This window comes from Pungitius pungitius, chromosome 3, assembly GCF_949316345.1.
Source record: "Pungitius pungitius chromosome 3, fPunPun2.1, whole genome shotgun sequence".
NCBI classification, from domain to species: Eukaryota; Metazoa; Chordata; class Actinopteri; order Perciformes; family Gasterosteidae; genus Pungitius; species Pungitius pungitius.
This window is the reverse complement of record NC_084902.1, coordinates 24,552,791-24,574,901: the sequence shown is the minus strand read 5'-3', so window position 1 is coordinate 24,574,901 and position 22,111 is coordinate 24,552,791. Positions and strand designations below refer to the sequence as shown.

At 49.5% G+C, this 22,111-nt stretch overlaps 1 protein-coding gene across 2 annotated transcripts in view; it reads left to right on the top strand.

Moving 5' to 3' along the window:
• Nucleotides 1-10,268: 10,268 nt before the first annotated feature.
• Nucleotides 10,269-22,111, top strand: part of nrp2a (neuropilin 2a) — a 51,681-nt gene continuing 39,838 nt past the window's right edge. For both annotated transcript variants that reach the window (XR_009955938.1, XM_037462405.2), the window contains exons 1-2: nucleotides 10,269-11,102; nucleotides 18,977-19,154. Coding sequence is in view for 1 of the 2 variants with exons in the window: in XM_037462405.2 (XP_037318302.2) it covers nucleotides 11,027-11,102; nucleotides 18,977-19,154 (254 nt within the window). In the remaining variant the exon portion in view is untranslated. The remainder of the gene's footprint in view (nucleotides 11,103-18,976; nucleotides 19,155-22,111) is intronic.

Genomic DNA, 22,111 nt, shown 5'->3' with positions numbered 1-22,111 from the left:
GATTACAAATGCCCTCCATATGGTTCCATTTTTTTAGTCAAAGCTAAACTCCCAGCCCACGCGGCGTTGTTAGGACGATGTTGTGCGTTTAAGTCTCTAGGTCTTCTTTGTGCGCTTGTATCGTTTCCTCCGCAGTCAGACGCCCTCACATGCAAATTTGATTGAGGACTGTGTGTAATTCTCTGCCTGGTAAGCTCTCTCCTGCTTGGCTTTAGTCGGCAGGACTGTCTGGCAGGAAGGAGCTCGTGTGTCTGAACGTTTTTTGGACCACAGTTTTTTCTGTGGACATCCAAGCCCGCTCTTCTCCCGCCTCTTCCTCTCTCGCCGAAATCAGTTCGACGGGCGAAGCGGAGCGTCCTGTGGAGGGCGGTTTCATCGCTGTGGAAGATCGCCATCTCTCTCGTGCACACACACACACACACACACACACGTGCAGGCGCTCTCTCTCATCTGTCTGCCTCCTGGTTGTGTGTTTACAGTGTGTTTGCCGTCCACAGAGCCGGCAAGTGGCGCTTTGTTGTGCCTCTCTGGTCCCCTTCCTCATTTGCCTTTGACAACACTGATAATCCCCCCGACAAGATCCCCCATTCAAACCCCCTCCTGCACGCACACAAACACACACACACACACACACACACAAACTAAAAAACATTTTCTGATGCTCACAAGCAAATTTGTATACAAAAAAAACAGGCACACACACAAATACAATCATGTACAGAGACACCCACACATACACTAGGTGCCAACCATTGCCATAGCAACTCCAATCAGCAAAGGCTCCTTTTCCCCTATTATAGCAGAGATATGACAGTTTCTCTTTCCTTCTTCGTGCCCACCCTGCATTCTGATTTTTTCGTTTCTCTCCTCTCTCTCCTCCTCCTTCTTCGTTCCTGATGTTCTTTTCTTTGGTCCTTATCACCCACTTCTCCTTTCCTTTTTTTATTTCAGTTCCCTTCTCAATCTCACCCGGCATTATATATATATATATATACAGATGTAGTAATGAATCTCACATTTTGAAATTCATTCCTAGCGATTAATCGTGATTAAAAGTGTTTCTTCTAAAGACTGAATCTATATATATATATATGTATAGATTCATTTCTAGGGATGAGCTGCAGTAGGTGTGGCGGACGCGCCAGTTCAAGTCAAACGTTGGCAAGCAAAAGCTGTTCTGCGTGGCCTGATCCCAATTGCGGATTTCCCAATCATACTTTTGCTCGGAATTCCATTTTGATCCTACTCAATTTCCTCTCATGTCGAATACAGAGCTTTTAGCCAACATAATAAGGTTACTCATGCATCCCGTATCCGCGCCTGCTATAGTGCTGTGCCAGGTTGTGTGTAAGGCCCAGAGCCAAAACAGGAAGTAGCCCCAACATGTGACAAAGCCCAACCTCTTGGTCTAATAGCTCCTGAGAGCCCCCGCGGTGATACACGTTGGGATATTCTGGAACACTCTTCTGTCTGCCATGTCTGATTGGCCATGCAGCCAAAATGACTGACAACTTACTTGGTTTGCATGGAGAGCACTTTGCTTGCTGGCAGGTGACTTGGGGGCATGATTGACACCGTTTCATAAGATACAGGAGATGGATCTGCACCGGGGAAATTAAACTTAATGGGAATACGGGGGGGGGGGGAATTGGGGGTTATTGTTTTGCAAGTAGGCCTATCATAAAATTACAGCATGGAGAAAATACAAATTCCTCAAAGTAGTTAATGTTATACACTAAATCAACAAGTTGGATGTCGTGCATTGAAAGAAGGTTACCCTTTCAACTCCTTGCTAATACCCCCCTCGCCCCCACCCTTGTCCCCTTTCCCTTCCCCCTCCCCTTTCTAGCTGTTGAAAGAGCCGTTTAGGCTGCATTCACATCAAAGACCCCCTCGGACACTTAATGGTGCCATTGTTGTTTCCTCCTCAGAAGAAACACTGGTGAGAGGTGGCGAAGAGAATGAAAGGGAAAGGAAGATAATCACTGTCTCTTTCACACACACACACACACACACTTGTACATGCACAGCAAGAGAAACAGAGGTAACTTAGTTTGTTATTGACTCTTACAGTTGTGGTTTTGAAGCAGTAGGAATAATCAGCTAATTGGGCAATATGTCCTTGTTTCAGAATAAACTTTTCTGCACGGCAATTACATTATCTACTTCAAAGATGGCCGCCAGGGTAGCAGGCGCTGAACCACAACAGACTCTCAACCCGGCTCGTCGCTATAAAACCACGCACTTACAGATGGTGCACAGACACACACACACACAGAGAGACACGCACACAAAGTGAAAGCAGTCGTTTTGAACAAGTGTCTTGACTTATTGAGCTGCATGACGGGAGAAAGAGGCATTAATCGGAAAACGTGTTAGTGTCATTCAAATAATACACCTCCTAGAGAAGTGGTTAATAGCAGTGAGGGGGGACGAAGGCATTTGAAACATTCTACCTTGACTAACAGCAAATGAAACATTCCTCATTGTAATAATACCAGGATATCTGTTCTTTGGAAAAGTCTGCTTCAAAGATCAGCAAACTGGAATCACTGAGTTAATCAGTGCAGGCCGCCCGAGGAGACCCAGTCGTTGACTAATTAATTGGTAATTCATTAAGTAGTAAATACTATCACTTTGTTAGTTTTACCTCAGGGTAACTTCCCATTATGTCTATTCGGCACCACAGGAGCTTTTCTTCATCGTGTTCCTCATCAGGTTCAGTGCAGTTTAAAGTTTATTAAGCTCAACTGGCATGAGAATAATAAGAACAACACTCAAAATGTTCAGCACAGACCAGTTATCCATATCTGAAATATAGTCAAAAATACACCTATGAAAGCGAGTATTATGATCAATAAATTTGTCCAAATTGTTTTGATGTCAATGTCCATGATTAGGTGGATGATCATGTGCTGATCCACTGATATCATTTTGTTATATCTCTGATACATTTTAACAATAAAAATGTCTCATGTATCCAGCATCCTGATATTAAATGGGATTTATACATCATTTAGTGTCAGAAAGATGATCCTAATTATAATTCATAATTAAAGGCTGTGGAGAAAGAGGATTCTGCTAATCTGGTTACAAAAGAACTTGACTTGGAAAGCTTTTCTTTTCCCTCGACAAAGCCCCACTTAAGAAAGTCGTTTGACATTTTCTGCCAATTCAAGCAAATAAAAAAGGAATAATGCTATTAAATCTGCAATTGAAGAGTTTTTAAAACACATTCCTAATCCCCCGTACTAGTGATTTTAAATATCGTGTCACTGAGCCGTCGCCCCTTTGAGTTGGCTCCCAATATGCCCGTCCTCTAAGTAAATACAGGAAGCAAAAGGTGAACGCTTCTCATTGTGAGCATAACCCCCATTAAACAAACGAGGCCTTCCAGCTCGGGGCTGTATATGAACGCAAAAGGCTTCCGAGAGAAATTTAAAATACACGCCACCCGAGCTTATCTAGGTCAGAACCAAACACGAGTCAGTGCGGGTTTTGGCGGTGACAGCAGCTCCACGTTTCAATCCTCGTCACTGTGGTTAAACCCCCCCCCGACGGCTCCAACTCACTCCAATTAATACGGTGTAACCACGTGAAGCACACTGAATTAAGAAAAAGGAACCTGCATGTGGCCTTTTGCTCTTTCAGACCTGTTTCTGAAAGTTCCCCCGGTCCAGATTGTTCTGCACTTGACCGCTTGAAGTAAGAATTCAGCACTGGGGGGGGGGAGGAGACCTTTGTTCGTGTGCGTGCGTTCTTGCGATGTGTGACTGACCCTCACTGATTAAACGCGCTGTTTGCACAGACTGTCCCGGGAACCGGAGGAGGAGCACGTCGCAGGGCCTGCCCTGTGCGCCGTGAAGGTGCGAGGTGACCTGTTCCCCCCCCCCCTCCCACTGATAAACTTGTTTGTGGTGTTTGCCCTGTCAGCCATACATCACCATCCATCTTTACTCTGGGCCGAGCTGGGCCTCGCCTGAGGTCAGGGGCGCGTTGGATAACGTTTTGCGATCTCCCTCTTATCGCTATCTAAATTACAAACAGCCGCATACCAAACACACCCCTGTCGCCGCGGCGACTCGGGCCGGCCTTGATAAACAGTGACAGTTGAGCCGCGGTATTTCCGTGACTGACGCTTATTGACACGGCGATATGGTGATTTGTTGCTGTGCCGCGGCACAATTGATTAGCCATAAGGAAACTGAGGAGACGTTATTGGATTACTACTCAGAAAGATTGAGTGTCAGTCTCCATCGAATTCCATATCTCATCCATCTCTCTTTCTCTCCTCAGAATATATTAGCCGTTTTCAATAACAGCAGGCTGGGATGGCGGCGTTGCCTTCATTCTATATCCATGTCTAAATAACGGTGGATCCTTGGGCACGTCTTGCTTACCTGTCGGCCTCTTTCCGGCTGGTTTGGGTCTCATCCTAACCCATCCCAGTGTTTTTTTTTGTGATGTTGTTAAATTAATTTGAACAGATGGTACAAGTTGGTCCTTAACACAAATGTATTTTTTTAATTTGGTTTTAATTTCGGAGCTACTGAAGTTAGAATGGGGGAAAATGTCTGTTCAAAGGATTGAACTGTGATTTTTTGACGCATGCTGGTGGGCCCCATTTGGGTCCCTTTCCCCACTCTGTCTCATCTCAAGGAGACAAAGATGACATTATGCATCCGCTTGTGCATAGCAAGGTCATGTCAAAGCGATGCAAGTAGAAGCAAACCTGTGTGCGTGCGTGTGTGTGTGCGTGTGTGTGTGTGTGGGAGAGGCAACACGGGGCACTCACTTACATGCCTGACACAGATGTTACCTTTGTGGTCAAAAGGCTGTAAGTCAATTAGGTTTTGCTAATGGGGCCGAGTGCTTAGCTGTCTCCAACACAAACACACACACACGGTATTGATAAGATTACCATGGTAATGGGAATGCACCGGGGTTAAACCACATTACGGGAGCCGCCTTTCTCGAAGATCCTTGCTTCTTTTAAATTGTTGGCCCGTCTTATCCTAAGTGCCCCTCCTCGGCCGCTGCGTCTGCCTCTCTCGTGTTAACGTGACTTCTCCTCTTTTGTGAGCTTCCTTCGTCGTCTCTCCACCCGCAGCAGATGCGGAGAAAATCGCCTCTTGACATCTCAAACTTAATATTTTCTGCCAAGCCGTGCCCGGTACATCACACGTCGTTGCCATAGAACTCCATTTGTTGTCCAGAAAATGATTCCCCAAAACCCATCAATGAGCCCCACTGTTCCACTGTCACATGTTCCTCTATCAGAATGAACACACACACACACACACACACCATAGTTTAAGTCAGACCCAAATACACCCCCTTGTTCCTCACGAGAGCAACACATGTTTATTGATATGCAGCTAAAAATAGAGCACAACAAATCCACTATTTACTCTGGTTTGAGTAACATTTGCCAGCAATACATTTTTACAGCCATAAAAGCATGTGTTTGTAAAACGTTTTAAAGGTTTTTAATGGCTATACGAGGCTCAACAGATTCTGTTCAGTGCAAATGTGGTGGACCCAAAAAGTACTGCTCTTTTTGTCTGTTGACAGTAAGGAAAATATGGAATTAAAAAGTTCTCCATTAAGCCCAGCAGAGTATAAGAGGCTCTATTTACAGAAGAAAAACCCATGGATGATGTAACATTACAGTACGTCTCTGGTCGCTGTTGAAGTGCTCAACTTCATACGATAAAGACTTGATTCTTCTTCTCCTTGTGGTAGCAGCTCCCAGCTGTGCAACACTTTTATCTTCCCTCCCCCAATTTAAAAACTCTCTCCCTCTCTCTCTCTCTCCCTGTCATTATCATGCACTTGTCCGCTAGGGTTTTCTCTCCCCGGCTTTCTCAGGCGCTGATCTTCCCTTCAGAGGCCCAGTGATAAAGGCCCCGCAGAGTAAACAAGCCGTGGAGAATGGCCTCTTGTCTTTTTTATTATTGCCCCCTAATGCAGCACTCATTCCTGCCGTGATGGAGTGCGCTTGGGACCGAGAAACGCCCACGTCGCAGGAACGGGAGCACAAAAAGGGGCGCACTCAAATGTATGAATATATATATATGTATCTATATTCACAGTTGTGTTTTTCTTCTGCCAATAACAGGTTTATCAGTCGAACAGACAAAATAATGCATATTAGCTGTAACACCTGCAGTGTATTTTGGGTTTTGTTTTATGCCATTCTATTTCCATTGTTCAATGAAAACTGCTCATGATGTCGGGTATTGTGTTGCCGTCTGGATAAGCCCCCTCCACTCCCTCTGGACTAAAAAGGGGGGAAATGGGGGGGGGGGGGGGCGAAGGTCACTTTGATGTGACTATAAAGACACACAGGAGGTCGGTGGAAAGAGATGAAAGAGACGAAGCAGAAGTAAAATAGATCCTGGTGGAAGGGCCGATGAAGAGGAGATGCTTTCTCTCTCCTCCCCGCCAACATACAGAGGATAATGATGCTGGATCATAAACAAAAGGCGCCGGGGGAATAGAGTCGGCATCTTGCAATTAAAGTGAGCAAACAAACGGTTTTTTTTTTTGCAACCGAGCTGACAGCAGCTAGATACACCGCGGTTTGTGAAACAAGCGGCGCTCACACCTGAATCAAAAAACAGCAACTTACAAAGCAGGCGGATAAATCCATCGGAAATAGAGCTTTAACACACGCTGATCCATCCACTGTGACTTATTTACGGAATGATTAACACAACCCGCTTGATTTTTAAGTGCACACTTAGACGCTTCGGATTATGCCTTATGTTTAAGCAAATTCGATGTGCAGATAGCTGTCAAGTGCACGTTGTTCTTAATGACGTTAATCGTTGTGATGTGGCATTATATAACATCCCGTGTGAGCACATTCACGCCGTGTTCACAGAGATCGCCTGGAGTCTCGTCCCTCTCAGCGCCTCGGCTCCATGCGTTTGCCTGCCCCCGTTAGGCTCAGCTGTGTACTGCAAATGACTCACCCGGCGACTCAATCGAGCTCTGTGCTACGGGCGGCCTCCTCTGCGGCCTGAAGGGGTTTCAGCGGCTCCGAGATTAAGCGCCATGTGCTCTCGGCGGACGGAAAGGGCACAAAATCTTCTCTCCAGACTTTCAGCTTTGAGGGTTGTTCGTGCGCGCGTTTCTAAATGCGGCCCCGAAAGTGTTTACACGATCGCGCGGTTCCTGTTGTCGAAGGTAGCGCGTACGGAAAGGGAGGAAAAGAAGGGGGGTGGGAGGGAGGCGTGAGGGTGAGACAGCAGCCAGACACCAGATGTTTCCACACAATCCAGCCAGCGCAGCAAAGGCCAGATTAGTGTACGCCGTACAGTGGGTTGACGTGTGTGTGTGTAATTATTACCCTGGCCAGGGCATGCCCATCGCCTGGGTGGTCCATAAGGAATTCAACGGTGGCAGTAATTCTAGATATAGTGCAGGATGTGAGAGATCTGGGCCTCCCGGTGAAAGGAGGGAGAATCGTCCTCGCTGGAGGGAGTCGGTGTATTTAGGAAAACTAAATCAAAAAGGGCGCGCGCGCAGATAAAGATCGGATGAAACTTTTTATGATCCCGAGAGGAAATTGGGTCGGTGCGGCTACGACGGAAAGTGTTAAAAAGATAAAAATACAACAAACAGAACAGATTAAAGATGCCGCATTTTAAGACGCGGCTCCCGCGGGCTTTTAAAGAGATTTGCCTCTAACCTGTGCGCACGCCTTACAAATCCCCCCCAAAATGGTTGCAAAGCTCTGATATTTGCTAGCTGAGGTGTCCCAATGAATACCAAACGGATCCCAAGAACCCTCCTTGAACCTTGATGTGCCCTCAATGTCCTCATCCCCTCACACACACACACACACACACACATCCATGCTCACTCCGGAGATGTTGACAGGGTCAAGTCGAGGCTATCTGGCTTATCTCCCCACCGTCAGATCTGGAGCCGTGTCCGTCGGCGACGAAGAGAGGGGAGCCGAAGGCCTCGACTGGGATCACTCCGTCCCTCCGAGAGACGACTAGACCTTCGCACAGCTTCCTCCTCCTCCTCCTCCGCCGACCTGCAGCCCGGCTGACCGGGGGGAGAAGGGTGAGAAGGGTGAGGAGAAGTGCTGAGAGAGTGAAAGAGGTAGAGGGATGCGTGTGTGTGTGTGTGTGTGTGTGTGTGTGACAGAGACGGAGGGGGAGAGTTATCAGTCCTGCTGTCAGTCTCCCTGGCAGGTTGTGATAAGCGAGGCAGTATGGCAGCGGCTGCTATCTGTCTCCCCCCTCTCTCTCTCTCTCTCTCTCTCTCTCTCTCTCCCTCTCTCTTTCTCCCTCTCGCACACACACGCACAAAACGGGGGAGAAAAGACCTTGTTATGTTACCCTCCACTAGCCAGGAGTGAACACAGCCCAGGTTTCCTGGACTGGGCGGACATTTGTCGACTGTTTTTTTTCCCGGGAGGGGGGAATGGGGGGTGGGGGGGGGGGGCTACAAAGAGAACAAGGATGGTAAGACCTTTAAGGCGTCAGAAGAAAGAGGCTCGCGCGTCGCAGCTGCGGGTCGAGTGTTGAGTTTCATTTGACAAATGTCTTCTACTGCTTCTCTTTACCGGAGCATGGTTTAAGTCATGAGAAGAGGAGCTGGGGAGGGACAGCTCGCCTGAATGTATTCATTCCTCCAACACAAAACTCCTTTCTATTCCAGAAAAAACCAGCATCATTCAATTGGGCATATGAAGGCGTGTGTGTACCCTTGTGGGATCAATACAACATTTCCTCTCTATCCCCCTCTTTCTCTGGTGGACTGTTGCCCTCCATTGCGTTGACCCAATATTTGTGTGGTGGGTGTGTGTGTGTGAGGGGGGGGGCCCCAACGGTGGGTGCAGAGATGTTGACAAATGGGAGAGAGGAGTATCAAATGACCCCTGGGGACTAAGAGGGAGGGACGGAGCGGAGCAAGAAGTGGCCCGGTGTCGCTCTGATGGTGTCTGTGTCGTCTCTATCTTTATCTCACTCGTGGAGGGGGGTCATCGCGGGGGAGGCGGGGGGTTAAATGAAGATCGCCTGCCGCACATCAGAGAGAGCGAATGATCCCCACTCATCGATACACACACACAGCACATGGCAAACAGTTCAGACCCCCCCACGCCCCCCCCTCTGGCACCTCCAGAGGCTCAGATTAGCCAATCACAGGGACATCTGACAGGCCGCCGCACCCTCAGGCGAGAGTGGGGGGGGGGGGGGGCTTGAAAAATAAATAAGAAAGACTGAAAGCTGCAAGTCGATGGCATCTAGTCAACCTGTGGGGGGGGGTGGAGCAGCCGGGGATGACAGTTGACGGAGCTGACAGGCAGACGGTGGCACCCGGGCCTGTCACACAACCTTCCGTGAAGGGCGTCCGGGGGGGGGGGGGGCTCTTTTGTTGACTTTGCTCGCGCCTCGTGGCTGTCACGGGTGAACAAGGCAACGAGGAACTCGGAAAGCGTGTTATTTTCTGCTCCCCGTTAAGTTAAAAAAAGAAAGCCAGCTGAAGGAGAGGTAAAAAGTTTAACGAAAAAAAAAAAAAGTTTTGCCTGACCTGCAGGAATGCACCTATAGCCATTCCAAATAAAGGGCTGCACGCCGTGCGCCTTGTTGCACGGCCGGGGGCCCTTGCATGACTTGGTAACACAAGCCAGCGGCGGGGCGCATGGGCCGGACGCCGGAGAGGCCTTTCTCGGCGGATTATTTTGGGCTTCGCTCGCCGTGTCATTACACGGCCTCCCGCTCTGTATTTAGACCCGGGGCTGATTGCAGGGCAGAGACGCGGGGCAGGGCCGGGGTGGTGGTCTCCTCCCCCCCCCTGTCCCCCTCGTTTGGGTTGAGGGTACCCGGGTTTGGAAGGGGAGTTTTGTGTGGTTTTGCAGTGCAAGGCGGCCTTGTGCCATGTCTTCTGGGCTACCAGCCCTAACCCCAGAGGCGCACTCCTCCCTGCCTCACCCTCTCGCTCTCTCTCTCTCTCCCCCTGTCCTGGGCTTTTCTCTCCCCCCTCTGTGTTCCTTTTGAAGGCAGCCTCGGGAGAAGCTCTGCATTCTGGTTTACCATTACAATGCGTCTTATCTGTGGAAGAGCGCATAACTGTGGGATCTTCTGAAAGAGAGCGGTTGGTGTGTCCACGTGCTCCCCCTTCTTCCTCTCTCTCTCTCTCTCTCTCCCTCTCTCCCTATGAACAGCCACCTTACGGGAGGGGGCGGAGCCGAGGCGCCGTGACTGTAACGCGATAGCTGCTCCGCTCAAAAAGCTCGATCACTCCAGCACACGCGCACATCTCGCTACGCACGCCTCTCAGACGCGTCCGCAGGACACCCGCCGGGTTCCGTGTCAGGCTGTAACGGAGCGGAGCCGCTAGCAGAGAGAGAGAGAAGAGCGCTTTTTAAAATTTATTTTTTGGGGCTTTTTGGAGAGCGAGAGCGCACCGCCTTTTGTCGCGTTTGTTACTCCGCGAGCATTCAAAAAAGCAGCAGCAGCAGCTGCTGACACTCGGACACGCGCTTCTTTGAGAGCGGAGACTGTGGACTTGCTACCGCCGAGCCTCCACGGGAGGACCGACCCCTTCGTGTGCGCAACATACGCGGGGACGCAGAGAGGGGTTGAAACGGGGAGGCGGGGGGCGGACTGGTCGGAACTTGACGCACCCTGGAGCCGCCGTCTCTGGAGCGCAGAAGCCTCCGAGCTGCGGAGCGCACGCCGTATTGATCAAGGAGTTTGTTTGTTTGTTCACTGTATTTTGGATGCCGTTGTGAGGCATCGCGCCGCTAAATGGACAGACTTTAAAAAAAGGCAAATAGATTTGCACTAATGACATGCAGTTGGCACACGTTTCCCCCACCAATGGTTTGATAAGCGGGATTATTCCTGAAGTGGTCTCGCTTTGACTGCTGCCACCGGTTTGTGGTCCAACCAGGGTGTGGATTTTTTTTTTTTTTTGGAAAGAACAGTATCACTTCATATTCTACGAGGTGGAAAGATTATAAACTTAAAGCTCGCCGCGAGTTCCTGCGTCATCCAAGATGGATTTTCAGTCATCACTGTTTGGATTTCTGATGACAATGTGTCATGTAGCATTGAGAGTCCGAGGAGAAACTGGTGAGTTTTGGTCACTGCTTTAATTTTGACGCACGCATGGTCCGTCTCCACCAAAAACATGCCAAATGGGAAATAAATCATATTCCCACAAAAAAGATATTCGGTGTATATAAGAATTTGTTTTTAAGGGTGTGTAACAAATGAATGCATAAGCAGCTAATGATGACTAGACACAATGCTAATTTATTTTTATGGCTATTTATTTTCTGTATGGGAGAAATTGAGAAACAGTAAAAGTTATAGAGAGCTATAGATATCTAATTATTTATCTAATATAAATAGAGACAGATGTGTGTGTGTGCGCGTATCTGTGAGTGGACCAAAACAAAGAGGACTTTTTAAAATTAAAGTGTGACTAATTCAGCTCCGTTCCAAGCCAGCTGTTGCCCGTTTAAAAGTAACGAACATGAAATATTTAGAGGATCTGAAACTGTTATCTGTCCCAGCTCTACTGGGAGCTGCTCGGTGGACTGTGAATGAGCTGATTATATGCATACATCACATTGTTTACTCCGAGTTTCCCCTTGTTTTTCAGTGATTGAATTATTCATCAAGGAAAATAAACAAACGCGTGGCTGATTACGATGCTTTCTCGCATCTGGATAAGAACAGGTTTTTAGGCGTAGGCTGCTCCACAATCTGCACCATACCGTGCGTAAAGGTAACAATGCCATCGCGATTCCACTGAAAAACACCGTAATCGTCACCAATATAATCATTATGTCCCTCGGTCACCACAGTCTTCGTCATATCTCGTCGTGCTCCCCCGGGGTCGTCTGTGCAGGTCGAAGGGAGGGGGGGGGGGGGCTCAGTGCCGGCAGCTCCATGCGGCGCGGCGCACCGCCGCCTCCTCCGTGCGCTCTCAGCATAAAATAACAATAAGCGGGGAGATTATTGTGCAGGATGAGCCGCGGAATAGCAGCCCCGCAGCTGGTAGGGATTCGGAGCCTTCCCCCAAGGTACTTAAACAACTAAAAAAGGGCTCGTTCCTTTCGTAACGCACGGAACGGCACCGGGAGAGGAGCGAGGCTCAAGTCTGAAACGGTGCCACATTTATTTAGAAGCCTCGTTAAATGTGGATGTTACACCGGGGAGCACAGTGGTCCAACGGGTGAACGCGATCCCAGGACGGCAGTAATGAGTTTTCGCTTCATCGTGTCACCAGAAATGTGCGCGATGATGCTGGGGAATGGTGGTACGTTGGGGACCACCGACGCGTTGCTTTAACGGTGCTGTGACTCTGTGTAACACTTTCTACGTGTACATGCTCATTACGTTGTAATAACACATTCGAGTGTGAGTGTGTGTGTGTTTGTGTATGGTATCCGTCTACATGTGGCAGGAGTGTTACTCTCCACAGGGTGTAGAGACCTCACCACGGCAGTTGAGTCTGTGTAGCACCCGAGGAGCTGTGTTCCCTTCCTCCTTGTTTAGGCTACTTGTTGTAAATAGGACACTCGGCCTTGCCGTCCCTCTCGCTGTCCGTGCGTGTTTGTGTTTCATGGCTGCCTGTGCGCCCCTTGATCAGAGGCAGATGTGGGCCTCTTGGCAGTCATCAGGCAAGCAAGAAGCTGCCCCCCCCCTCCCCTCCCTCCCTCTAGCCCTCAACTCTCTCTCTCTCTCTCTCTCTCTCTCTCTCTCTCTCCTTCCCCTGCCAAGACACTGCACCACATGTCCCTGCCTCTATGCTCCCCTCAAGAGCCACATTACACACAGATGCCAGAGGAAAGAGAGACTGAAGGAGAACAGATCGGAGACAGAGCGGGGAGGTTCAGAGAGGAGGAGGGTGCAGCTGAGAGAGAGAGAGAGAGGGAGAGAGAGAGAGACGAGAAGAATGGAAGCAAAGCCAAGTCAAAGAAAATCCACCGGGGTCTTAACGTGAAGAAACAGAAGGAGGAGGAGGGGGGAGGTGGATTGTGCATCACAGGAAACGGGCGACATCCAAGCGCTCAGGGGTCACACGGTTCTGAGGGCACTGGATTTAGAGAGAACACGTCGGTTTGTGAGAGAGACACTCGACGATGTGGCACGGCTCAAGCGCGGTTAGAAGTGTATCTACAATTCATACAAAAAAAAATAAAAAAATAAAAAAAGAGGAGAGCCTTGGCGGCACATTAAAGGTTCCTGATTTTGACGATCGGCTCCATCTGGTTTGGGAGGCTGGGAACGTTTCCAGTAGCAAAGATTGTTTCCCTTAAAAAGAGAAAAAAAAAAAAATGCTGTTGAGCAAAAATGATGCACGCCTGCGGGTGTAAACCCTTGACGGTCTGTAAGGTTGATGACCCGTGAGAGATGTTTGGTGCTAGGACGTTTCCAGCTGTGGCCTGCTGTCCGCCGCTGGTGGCGTTCCCTCGTGGTGGCGTTCCCTCGTGGTGGCGTTCCCTCGTGGTGGCGTTCCCTCGTGGTGGCGTTCCCTCGTGGTGGCGTTCCCTCGTGGTGGCGCATGAGGACGCTTTTCGCTGCAATCCTCCCACCCGAAAGCAGAAGGACTTCCAGTCCACTTGTACTGTAATCACAGTAGTTTGACTCTTGTGACATGTACATAAATTACTCCCTACCACAGGCATTAACATTCAGGCCATTAAGCATCGCATTTGCATGTTTATTGAGTGTGCTGCTGTGCATCCTTCCACCTATGGTATCGACTTCCTCCAGAGTGGGATTTCCATCCATTTAATAATTTCTTTTCCAAACGTCATGTCCATGGCTGCATGCACTTGCTTGTTTTGGCATCCTTTTTTTAAACGGTTCTCTATTTGTTTTACGCCTTCCCGAGGTATCGGCTGTGAAAACCAAGGTTGCCTATTAGCATTCAGAGCCAAAGACAAATTCAATACCAGTCAGGTATGAGGGTCACGGGCTGCTGCTGAGCTCCGTGATGGCCCTCCGCACTCGGGATGAAATTAAAAGGAAGACCCCCATAAATAAAACCGATCTGGCTCTTTGACTATGGCGCTTTAGCCCCACAGGAGAGGGAGGGAGGGGGGGGGGGGTCCTAATGTGCGCTCAGGGACATGTTTACATGGGAGCTGGAGGCGAAGGGGAGAGGGGATAGCATTGTCCAAAGGTAAAGCATATTAAATGTACTGCAAAGCATGAGCAGGGGTCAAAGAAGAAAGGGCCAACACAAGGAAAGAGTTTAGAGTGGGAATTAAAAGGCCTGCAATTCTCCTCCAGAAAGGGTTTCTCTTAGCAGTCAGGTGACATTCTGTAAGGTGGTGGAGGGTGGCAGCAAATCACCAAGACTCTTGGCTGCATGAGCTCAATTCCTCACAGCCCCCCTTGCACCCCCCCCCCCCCCCCCCCCCCCCCCCCCCGCCGATGTGGGCTCAGCCGTTTCCACTCTTTAGGCAGGGAAATCTCCTGTGAAAAGTGCTTCGGCTGTGCAGGTCGGAGACAAAAGCGTGCACTGAGGGGGAAGAGAGAGACATGATACTATGATACTGTAGTCAGCCAGAGAGTCAGGTAGCGCTTAGGATTAGAACCTCCTCCCCCCTCCCCCCTCCCCCTCCCCCTCCCATGCAGGCCCCAGCAACCATCTGTTTACTTGATTGATCCATTGAACCATTGATCACCACGGCCAGCGCTGTGCATTTAGCTGATTAGCATGGGGCACTTATCCCGTTAGGGAGGAAGAGAGAGAGGGGGGGGGGGGGGGGGGGGGTAGAGACCGAGTGGGAGGACAGGAGGATTTGGGGAAACTCATCTGCCTTTCATGTAGCTGTTGATGGTTCTTAAAAGAAAATAATCCCCCTTTAAACACTTTTAACATTCGCTGTTAAACAAAGAGCTTTTGTCCGTGAGCATCGCATCTCCGGCCCGCTTGTTGTTTGGTCTATTTTTATGTGTTGCGGTAGATTACCGGCCCATAAAAAGAAAAAACACAGAATCTATCAGAAAACATAAAAACTATGTCGTTTGAGCAAAGTCTTTTTAAGTGAGTAAGTGGTGAAACTTACAGCTCACAGCAGGACTAATGTCAGCTGTTCTGTCAGGTTTATTGTTGTTGATGTTGTTTTTTCTACTTATGCACCCCCACTCCTTACACGCACACACACACACACACACACACGGACACCAAACGCACACCACAGGCAACGTGCATTTATCAAAAAGGCTCCCAGAAAGGCGCCAAAGGGGCCTCTGGATATTCAATCGTATAAATCAGAGAGGGTTTTTTCATTTCTAGCGATACAGCTCCCACCACGGGTTCTATTCCCCAGAGCGCCGCCGTCTCGCAGCGGCAGAAAGGTGTCGGAGCTCAGGGCGACCAAAATGAATCTCTCTTCCTCTCGCGTCCTCCTCATCCTCTCCCTCCGCTTGGGTCCAGTCTTGTGTGGAATGGGTGATTAAAAGCAGTCAGAGAGACAACCCCTGCTCTTGACTGAATGGATGAGTGCGGCCCACTCTCCCCTCTCATTCCCTCACTCTGGGCGATAGCACTTTTTAATTAAGGTGGGTGGAGGGGGGAGTCGGAGGGGGGGGGGGGGGGGTACTAGGAATGATGGAGGGATTTATCAGCGCCTCTCCTCACACTCGCGGCTTATCCCAGAGCGTGACGCCATACTTCTCCCGATAAGGCGGCTAATAGAAATGAGAGCGTGGGGCGTGCACACGCACACACACACACGCACACACACACACGCACGCGCACAGAGCACGAGCGGAGACATGCAGACATATGCATATTTCTCTTTTCTTCAGAAAATTGAAGATAAAGGCTCAACAAAGTCGTCTTCTGGGTTTGACTTGATCTGGAGTGACTGCAGCGAATGAGCACGCACAGATCTCCCTTAACATTCCATCCATTGACACAATCCACGCTGACAACAAACAACGGATGTAGAGACACACACACACACACACACACACACACACACAAAAATATATGTAAAAGTTCTGGAAATGAATGAAAAACACATGAAAATACAAGCTCATTCAGTGTGCACAAACATAGTTTGTCCACCACACGGTAGAAGCATATGAGGGGCGTGTGTGTGTGTGTGTGTGTGTGTGGACAGATTGGCTTCTCTAGCAGAAGAGACGGTGTAATTGATGAAGATCGCTGGCAGCTCCTGAGTGCTTCCTCTGTGTTACTCATCCAACACCACAAGTTCTGTGACATTCTGTTTAGCAGTGAAACACACACAAACACACACACACGCACTTTGTTTGTGCGTGTGTGAATATATATATATATATATATATATATATATATATATATATATATATATATATATATATATATATACAACTAATTAGTGCGGACATCCAAGCAATTAGCAAACAATCCACACATCTCTCATTTAGAGCAGATATATTGCTGCTGCGTCCCCGTACTTCTTTTCTTTAGCGGCAGAAGCAGCAAACAAGCGCCGACCAACCCAAACATCACACACACACACACACACACAGATAGGGCTTGTGTGCTGACTGACAGAGGTTTCCCGGTGGGGTCAGTGTCTACAGGGAGCTGCTGGATAGCAGGCATGTCTTAATGAGGCTCGTCAGGCTCTGTGCACACACTCAGTCACACGGCCTCCGCTTCATCTCTTCCTTTCCTCGCTCACATCCTTCTCTCTCTCTCTCTCTCCCTCCCCCCCTCTGTATTTCTCCTTCCTCATCACCTTTTGTCGCCTCCCCTCCTCCCTCGCTCGCTGCCTGTCTCCCGTCCTCTCTCTCCTCCTCACTCTTCCCGCACGGGTCCCGGCGCCCGCCCGTTGCACATCAAGCCCACCCGCCGCCTTCCCCCTCGTCCCCCCGTCCGATCAATCCTCCCGCCTCTTCCTCACTCCATCCTTATCCATCGCCTCACTGTCTGTAAATCCTCCTCTCCCTCTCTTCCTTTCATCCTCCCCTTTGCCTCTCTTACTTTTTCCTTCCCTCTGTAATCCACCCCCCCCCCCCACACACACACACACACACACCTCACCCAAACCCCACTTCACCCCTCTCGCCTCCACCTGCTCCTCTTCATCCTTTCCCGGAGGCAGTTGAATGGGCAGCTCAGGGGAAGAAAAAAAAAACTGTTGAGGCTGCAGGATTCCTCCCAAACGGCTTAATCTTCCTCGGCTCTGCGTGCTGATAGCCTCCTGCACACCGCTCCCTCCGTAGGCTACACAACAACGACTGTCTGTCTGCACAGCCGCAGCACATGAAGAGATGTGTGTGTGTGTGTGTGTGTGTGTCTGTCACTCTTTGCCATCCCCGCTATCTTTTTGAAATGTTTCAGTTAGCTGTTATTCCCCAACTCGGTTGGCCCCTGTGATTGACAGGCCCTCTGTGTGCGTTTAGATGTGAGCGTGTGTGTGTGTGTGTGGGGGGGGGGGGGGGTGGCCGTTTGAAGACGGCGTGTTAAAGCAGCCATCCCTGCGCGCGTGTATCCGCGTGCACGCTCGTGGGCGGCTGGAGTCGTGCACTCGAAAACGGAAAAATCTCCGTCAGCTGTTGAGCTGTGTGAGCGTGGGCATCGCTCCTCTAAGGCAACATCGTGAGGGAGCCATCGCTCCTCTATCAAATGTCAAAGAATCTTAAGTGTGCCTTTTAAGCACAATAGGCGGTGGAAATGTCAACACTTGAAGGGTCTATTACACTTCAAGCCTTTGGTGCTGTTTTTTTTTTTTTTTTTTCCTCTTTCTTCCTTTCTTTTTCTCCTTTCTTTATTGAAGCTTTCACAGAAATGTGAAAGGAACAGGTAGGAATATCAACCCATTTCTGTCAAGAATAGATGCATCTCAGCGGCGGAGTGGTTAAGCTCACCATTTGGCGGTGCATTGTTAATGGCGGTATACCATAAGCTTTAGTTTGTTGCCCGATATAGCTTCTCTCCTTCCTCTGGATGTTGTTCTTCTTATTTCGGCAGACGCACGCCAGCCACAATATTAAAAAAAAAAAAAAAAAACATTTGCCGCTCTGAGTCCAATATCATAAAGTTCATTACATTGAGAGATCCCACTGGCGCACACACATATACAGAGGTAGCCCCCCCCCCCCAGTTTCCGGTTGTTGTCATGGAGAACACGTTGCTCCTTTGCCTCCGTGGAGAATAATAATGCCTGAAAACCTATTGCGATGCAAGAGTAATAAAAGAACCATTGTGCACAGCGCACGTGTGAGCGTCTGCGTGCGCACATGCAAAAGGCATGTTTCTTTTGTGTGTGTGCGCACGGGAGTTTGTGTGTTTGCCGTGTTCGTGGGAGATAACGCGAGGCGCGAGGGGCGCTTTAGCGGCCCGGCCGCGAGCGGAGAATGGGGCCTTTTGTTGCCGCGCGGGCTTCTCATTACAGAGTCGGGGTGACCTCCCCCAGAACCCCGCCAGACAGGCCGTCTGCGTGTCACTTCCTGTCGAGGCCCGCCGAGCGACGCCATTGGAGGGCTATTGTTCCTGGGAGAGCGTGATAGGATCGGGGAATGTGTCCTAATGTTTGCAGATTGGCTTGCCGGAGCAACAATTACACTTGGTGAACGCTCCCTGCGGGGAGATAAGAGCCTGGGTGTGGAAGGGGGTGGGAAGAGGCTCCGCATGCTTCAGTGTGTGTGTGTGTGTGTGCGTGGCCAACAAATGCAGCATTGATGGTCTTTTATTGTTTTAATAGCTTGCCCAATGCGGTCCCACTCGCATTGACAATCCACAATGGAGAAGTTTTTCCAATTTCCTCCAAACTGACGGCCTAAATTGCTTTCTTTGTTTTACTGCTCATTTGTTGCTCATCACATCTTCGTGCTGAGAAACGAGATAAAACCCGGAGCGTCCTCTGAGTCGCTGTCATTTACTGGGGATTCGTGCGGTGTGGCGCCGCGGCCTGCCGTGCAAATGACAGATGTAGAAACACGCTCGTTTTGCACTAACCGTTCCGTGTCTCTCCCTCTCACAGTGCCACAGTGCGGAGACCTCTTTGATGCCAGCAAGGCCGGTTACATCACCTCCCCCGGCTACCCTCTGGAGTACCCGCCTCACCAGAACTGCCACTGGATCATCACGGCGCCGGAGCCGTCGCAGCGCATCGTCCTCAACTTCAACCCACACTTTGAGATAGAGCGACTGGACTGCAAGTAAGACAGATGGAATAATGACTGTAACCAATGAGCCTTGTGTATTATTATTATTATTATTATCATTATTATTATTATTCTGGCTGAAAAAAATGATTTGTGTTGACGTTTTCATCAGTATCTTGCAAAGGCATTTGCATACTCAAATAAGCAATTTCCTGTTAAAGCAGAGTCAGTTTTTTCTTCCCCAGTACACCATTATTATTCATTGCCGGCGGTTTTGGCTTAATCCCAAGTCGTTGAAGCATTTTCCCCATTTTGACCACAAAAAAGGTCAGTGGCAAAGGAAATTTTAATTGTCGGCACAAGCTTTCTGCAAAACGCAGTCCATTAAGTCCTTCTATTTTCTGAAATAGTTCTTTATGGAGAGAGTGGCGAGAGCAGCAACTCTTTTCAGCGCCCCCCCCCCCCCCCCCCCCCCCGCCCTTTAACTTTCACACGGTCCACCGCATCACGTCCTGGATGCTGCCCAGTACAAGCGCAGGCTTTTGTCATTTTCAGCCCTTTTTAAGCAACAGGTGGCTTAAATTCCTTGCTCAAGGGCACATCAGCTGCACGTTACCTCAACAGTGCGGAGAGCAGAAAATGCGCCTCGTTGGCGCTCGCTGGCGGGTCACAGAGACTGCACGGAAAGAGTGATTCAAACGTCTCAATAATCCGTGCTTCCACTGGTGATGTAATATGTTCCGTCAAAAGATATTTAGTTTTATTCTTCTGATGCCGAGGGTCAAAACATCATGCTCTCATCAAAAAGCTTCGACACAGCTTGAGAATTACTGTTGTTTAACGAGCGAGTTTCATCACAATTGTCCTCGGGGCGGACACAATGCAAAGACAGACCGGATTGTAAGGAGAGAAAAGTATTATGATAGAGTTGAAGTTAATGAGCGCAGAGAGAGAGAGAATAAAGGGGGAAAGAATAAGAAAATGGAGCCCAGCTGTTTGACTGGATGTGACCGGGTGGGTCAGTTTCCTTTCTCAGAGAGACGAATAATCCAAATCATATGGCCTTCTATTGTCTTTGACCTCAGAGGAAGGAGGAAGAGGTCACGGTCTCCGCTGTTAAAATCCATTTTAGTACAACCGTGTCAGGGGGGAACGTTACGCAATTCACCCACTTTCCCGTTGCCTGTTTGAAGTGTAGCCTCTGCAGTCATGGCCGTTTATTCCCTCAGGGCCACCCTTCCCTCTGCAAATGAAAGAATTAAAAACATGGGTGTTTTTTTTTGTTTTTATTTTGGCATTGTTCCCTGACAAAGCAATTTGTCCGGCCGAGAGACGAGTCCCTTTCATGACGGCATCAACGAAAGGGTTGTGACTGTCGGGCTCCGTTCACAGAGCTGTGTCACGTCGCAGCGGGGCTGGCGAGCGCCGTTTTGACGCCTCGGCGCAAAACGTTGCATAATTATCTCCCCGGCGGTGTGACTTCTGAGTGACTGCGTCACAGTGTCAACGCGGCAGCTCACTGGACTGCCCGAGCACAGTGGGCCGATAAGCAGGGTGTCAAGCAGTTTCTCACAGCCCCGAGGCGTGCAGGGCCACGGGAGGCCGAGGGAGGAGGAAAGGAAAACTGAAATTGCCTCCTCGGTTCTCTTCTTCCACAGAAGGTTTCATTGGGATGAGTTTTTTTTTCTTTCGTTTTTCCGTTTTTTTTACACACGCCTGGAGGGGCCGAGGGCTTGGCCTGCCCTCCAACACGCACTCCCACTCAAACTCCCCGTCTTCCTGTGTGTACGGGTGTGAGAGTCAGTGAGAGTGGGTGGAGGGGGGGAGGGGGGGGTGGAGGCGTCTCCGGGTGAGTAACTCTGCGAGCATCAGAATGAGTTTGAGCTTCCCCCCTTCCCTCCATCCTTCATCGCGGGAACATTTATTCATGCATAACCTCTAACACACCGCTGTGTGTTTGCCCTTCTGTTGTCACAGGGATGCGCTTTCCCTTCGGAGCGCAGAAATAGCAGCAGACATAAGTGGGAAAAGCCAAAGTCTGGCTCGATATCCGCACTCTCTCCGTCCTGTGCTGTGCCTTTTACCCGGATTGATCCGAGCCCTGTAGCGCTTTTACAAGCAGCTTCCTTTTCCTTCTTTTTTTTTTCTTCTTTTCTTTTCTTTTTTTGGCCTGTATGATTAGGCATGGCAGTGTGAGGGGGCAGAGAGTAGATTTCTGCATTTTTCACGGTCCTAGCCGGAGCCGGAAGGGGCTGCAGAGGTGGAGGGCTCCCCATCTTGGTCAAGGCTGGAAATCAGCGTGACAGCTGGGATTACAGCGCCGACAGCGAGGGAAAAAACCAGAAAAATATATACTAACAAAGTTGCATAGTTGGTAAATGGACACGCGTTTACAGCGTGCGCGCTTGCAAAGACGGGCCACGTACGCACTTCACTTCAGCGTGCAACCTGTCGGTGTAGGAGCGCCCCCCCCCCCCACCTCCCTTTTAGGCACTTTAATCCCTGATAAAACAGAGAAAAGTGCATAGTCAGCACAGGCAAGGGGTCTGAACTCTGGCTAATATCCCTGGACATCTGGAGATTTTCCATCATTGGGTTCAAACAGTCGGTGCAACGTAGCCAGACCGCGGCTCCACTGCAGCAATCGAATCCGCAGCCCCGTGCAGGCGCTCCGTGTCTGAGGTGGCACTTTAATTCAGGATTTCATTTCAGGGGGAGTCCGGCCGCGTGCCAAATAGCTCTTAGCTCCAGGTTGCCAGCCGATTGATGTGAACTAAATGTAATAAAGGCTAGATGAAATATCAGGCCCATATCTCTAATGCAATCTGCCATCGCCGAGCCCCAGGATGCTACCTAGTGATATACCAGCTGAATGATTCCCCCTCCCTCTCCACAGCCCTCTCGCTTTCGCTTCATCTCCCTCCCATTCTTGAGCTATGTCTTTCCTCCCTTTTGTTCTTCTCTAGCCTCAGGAGGAGGTGTTTTATTTTTACACACTTGCATTAAACATT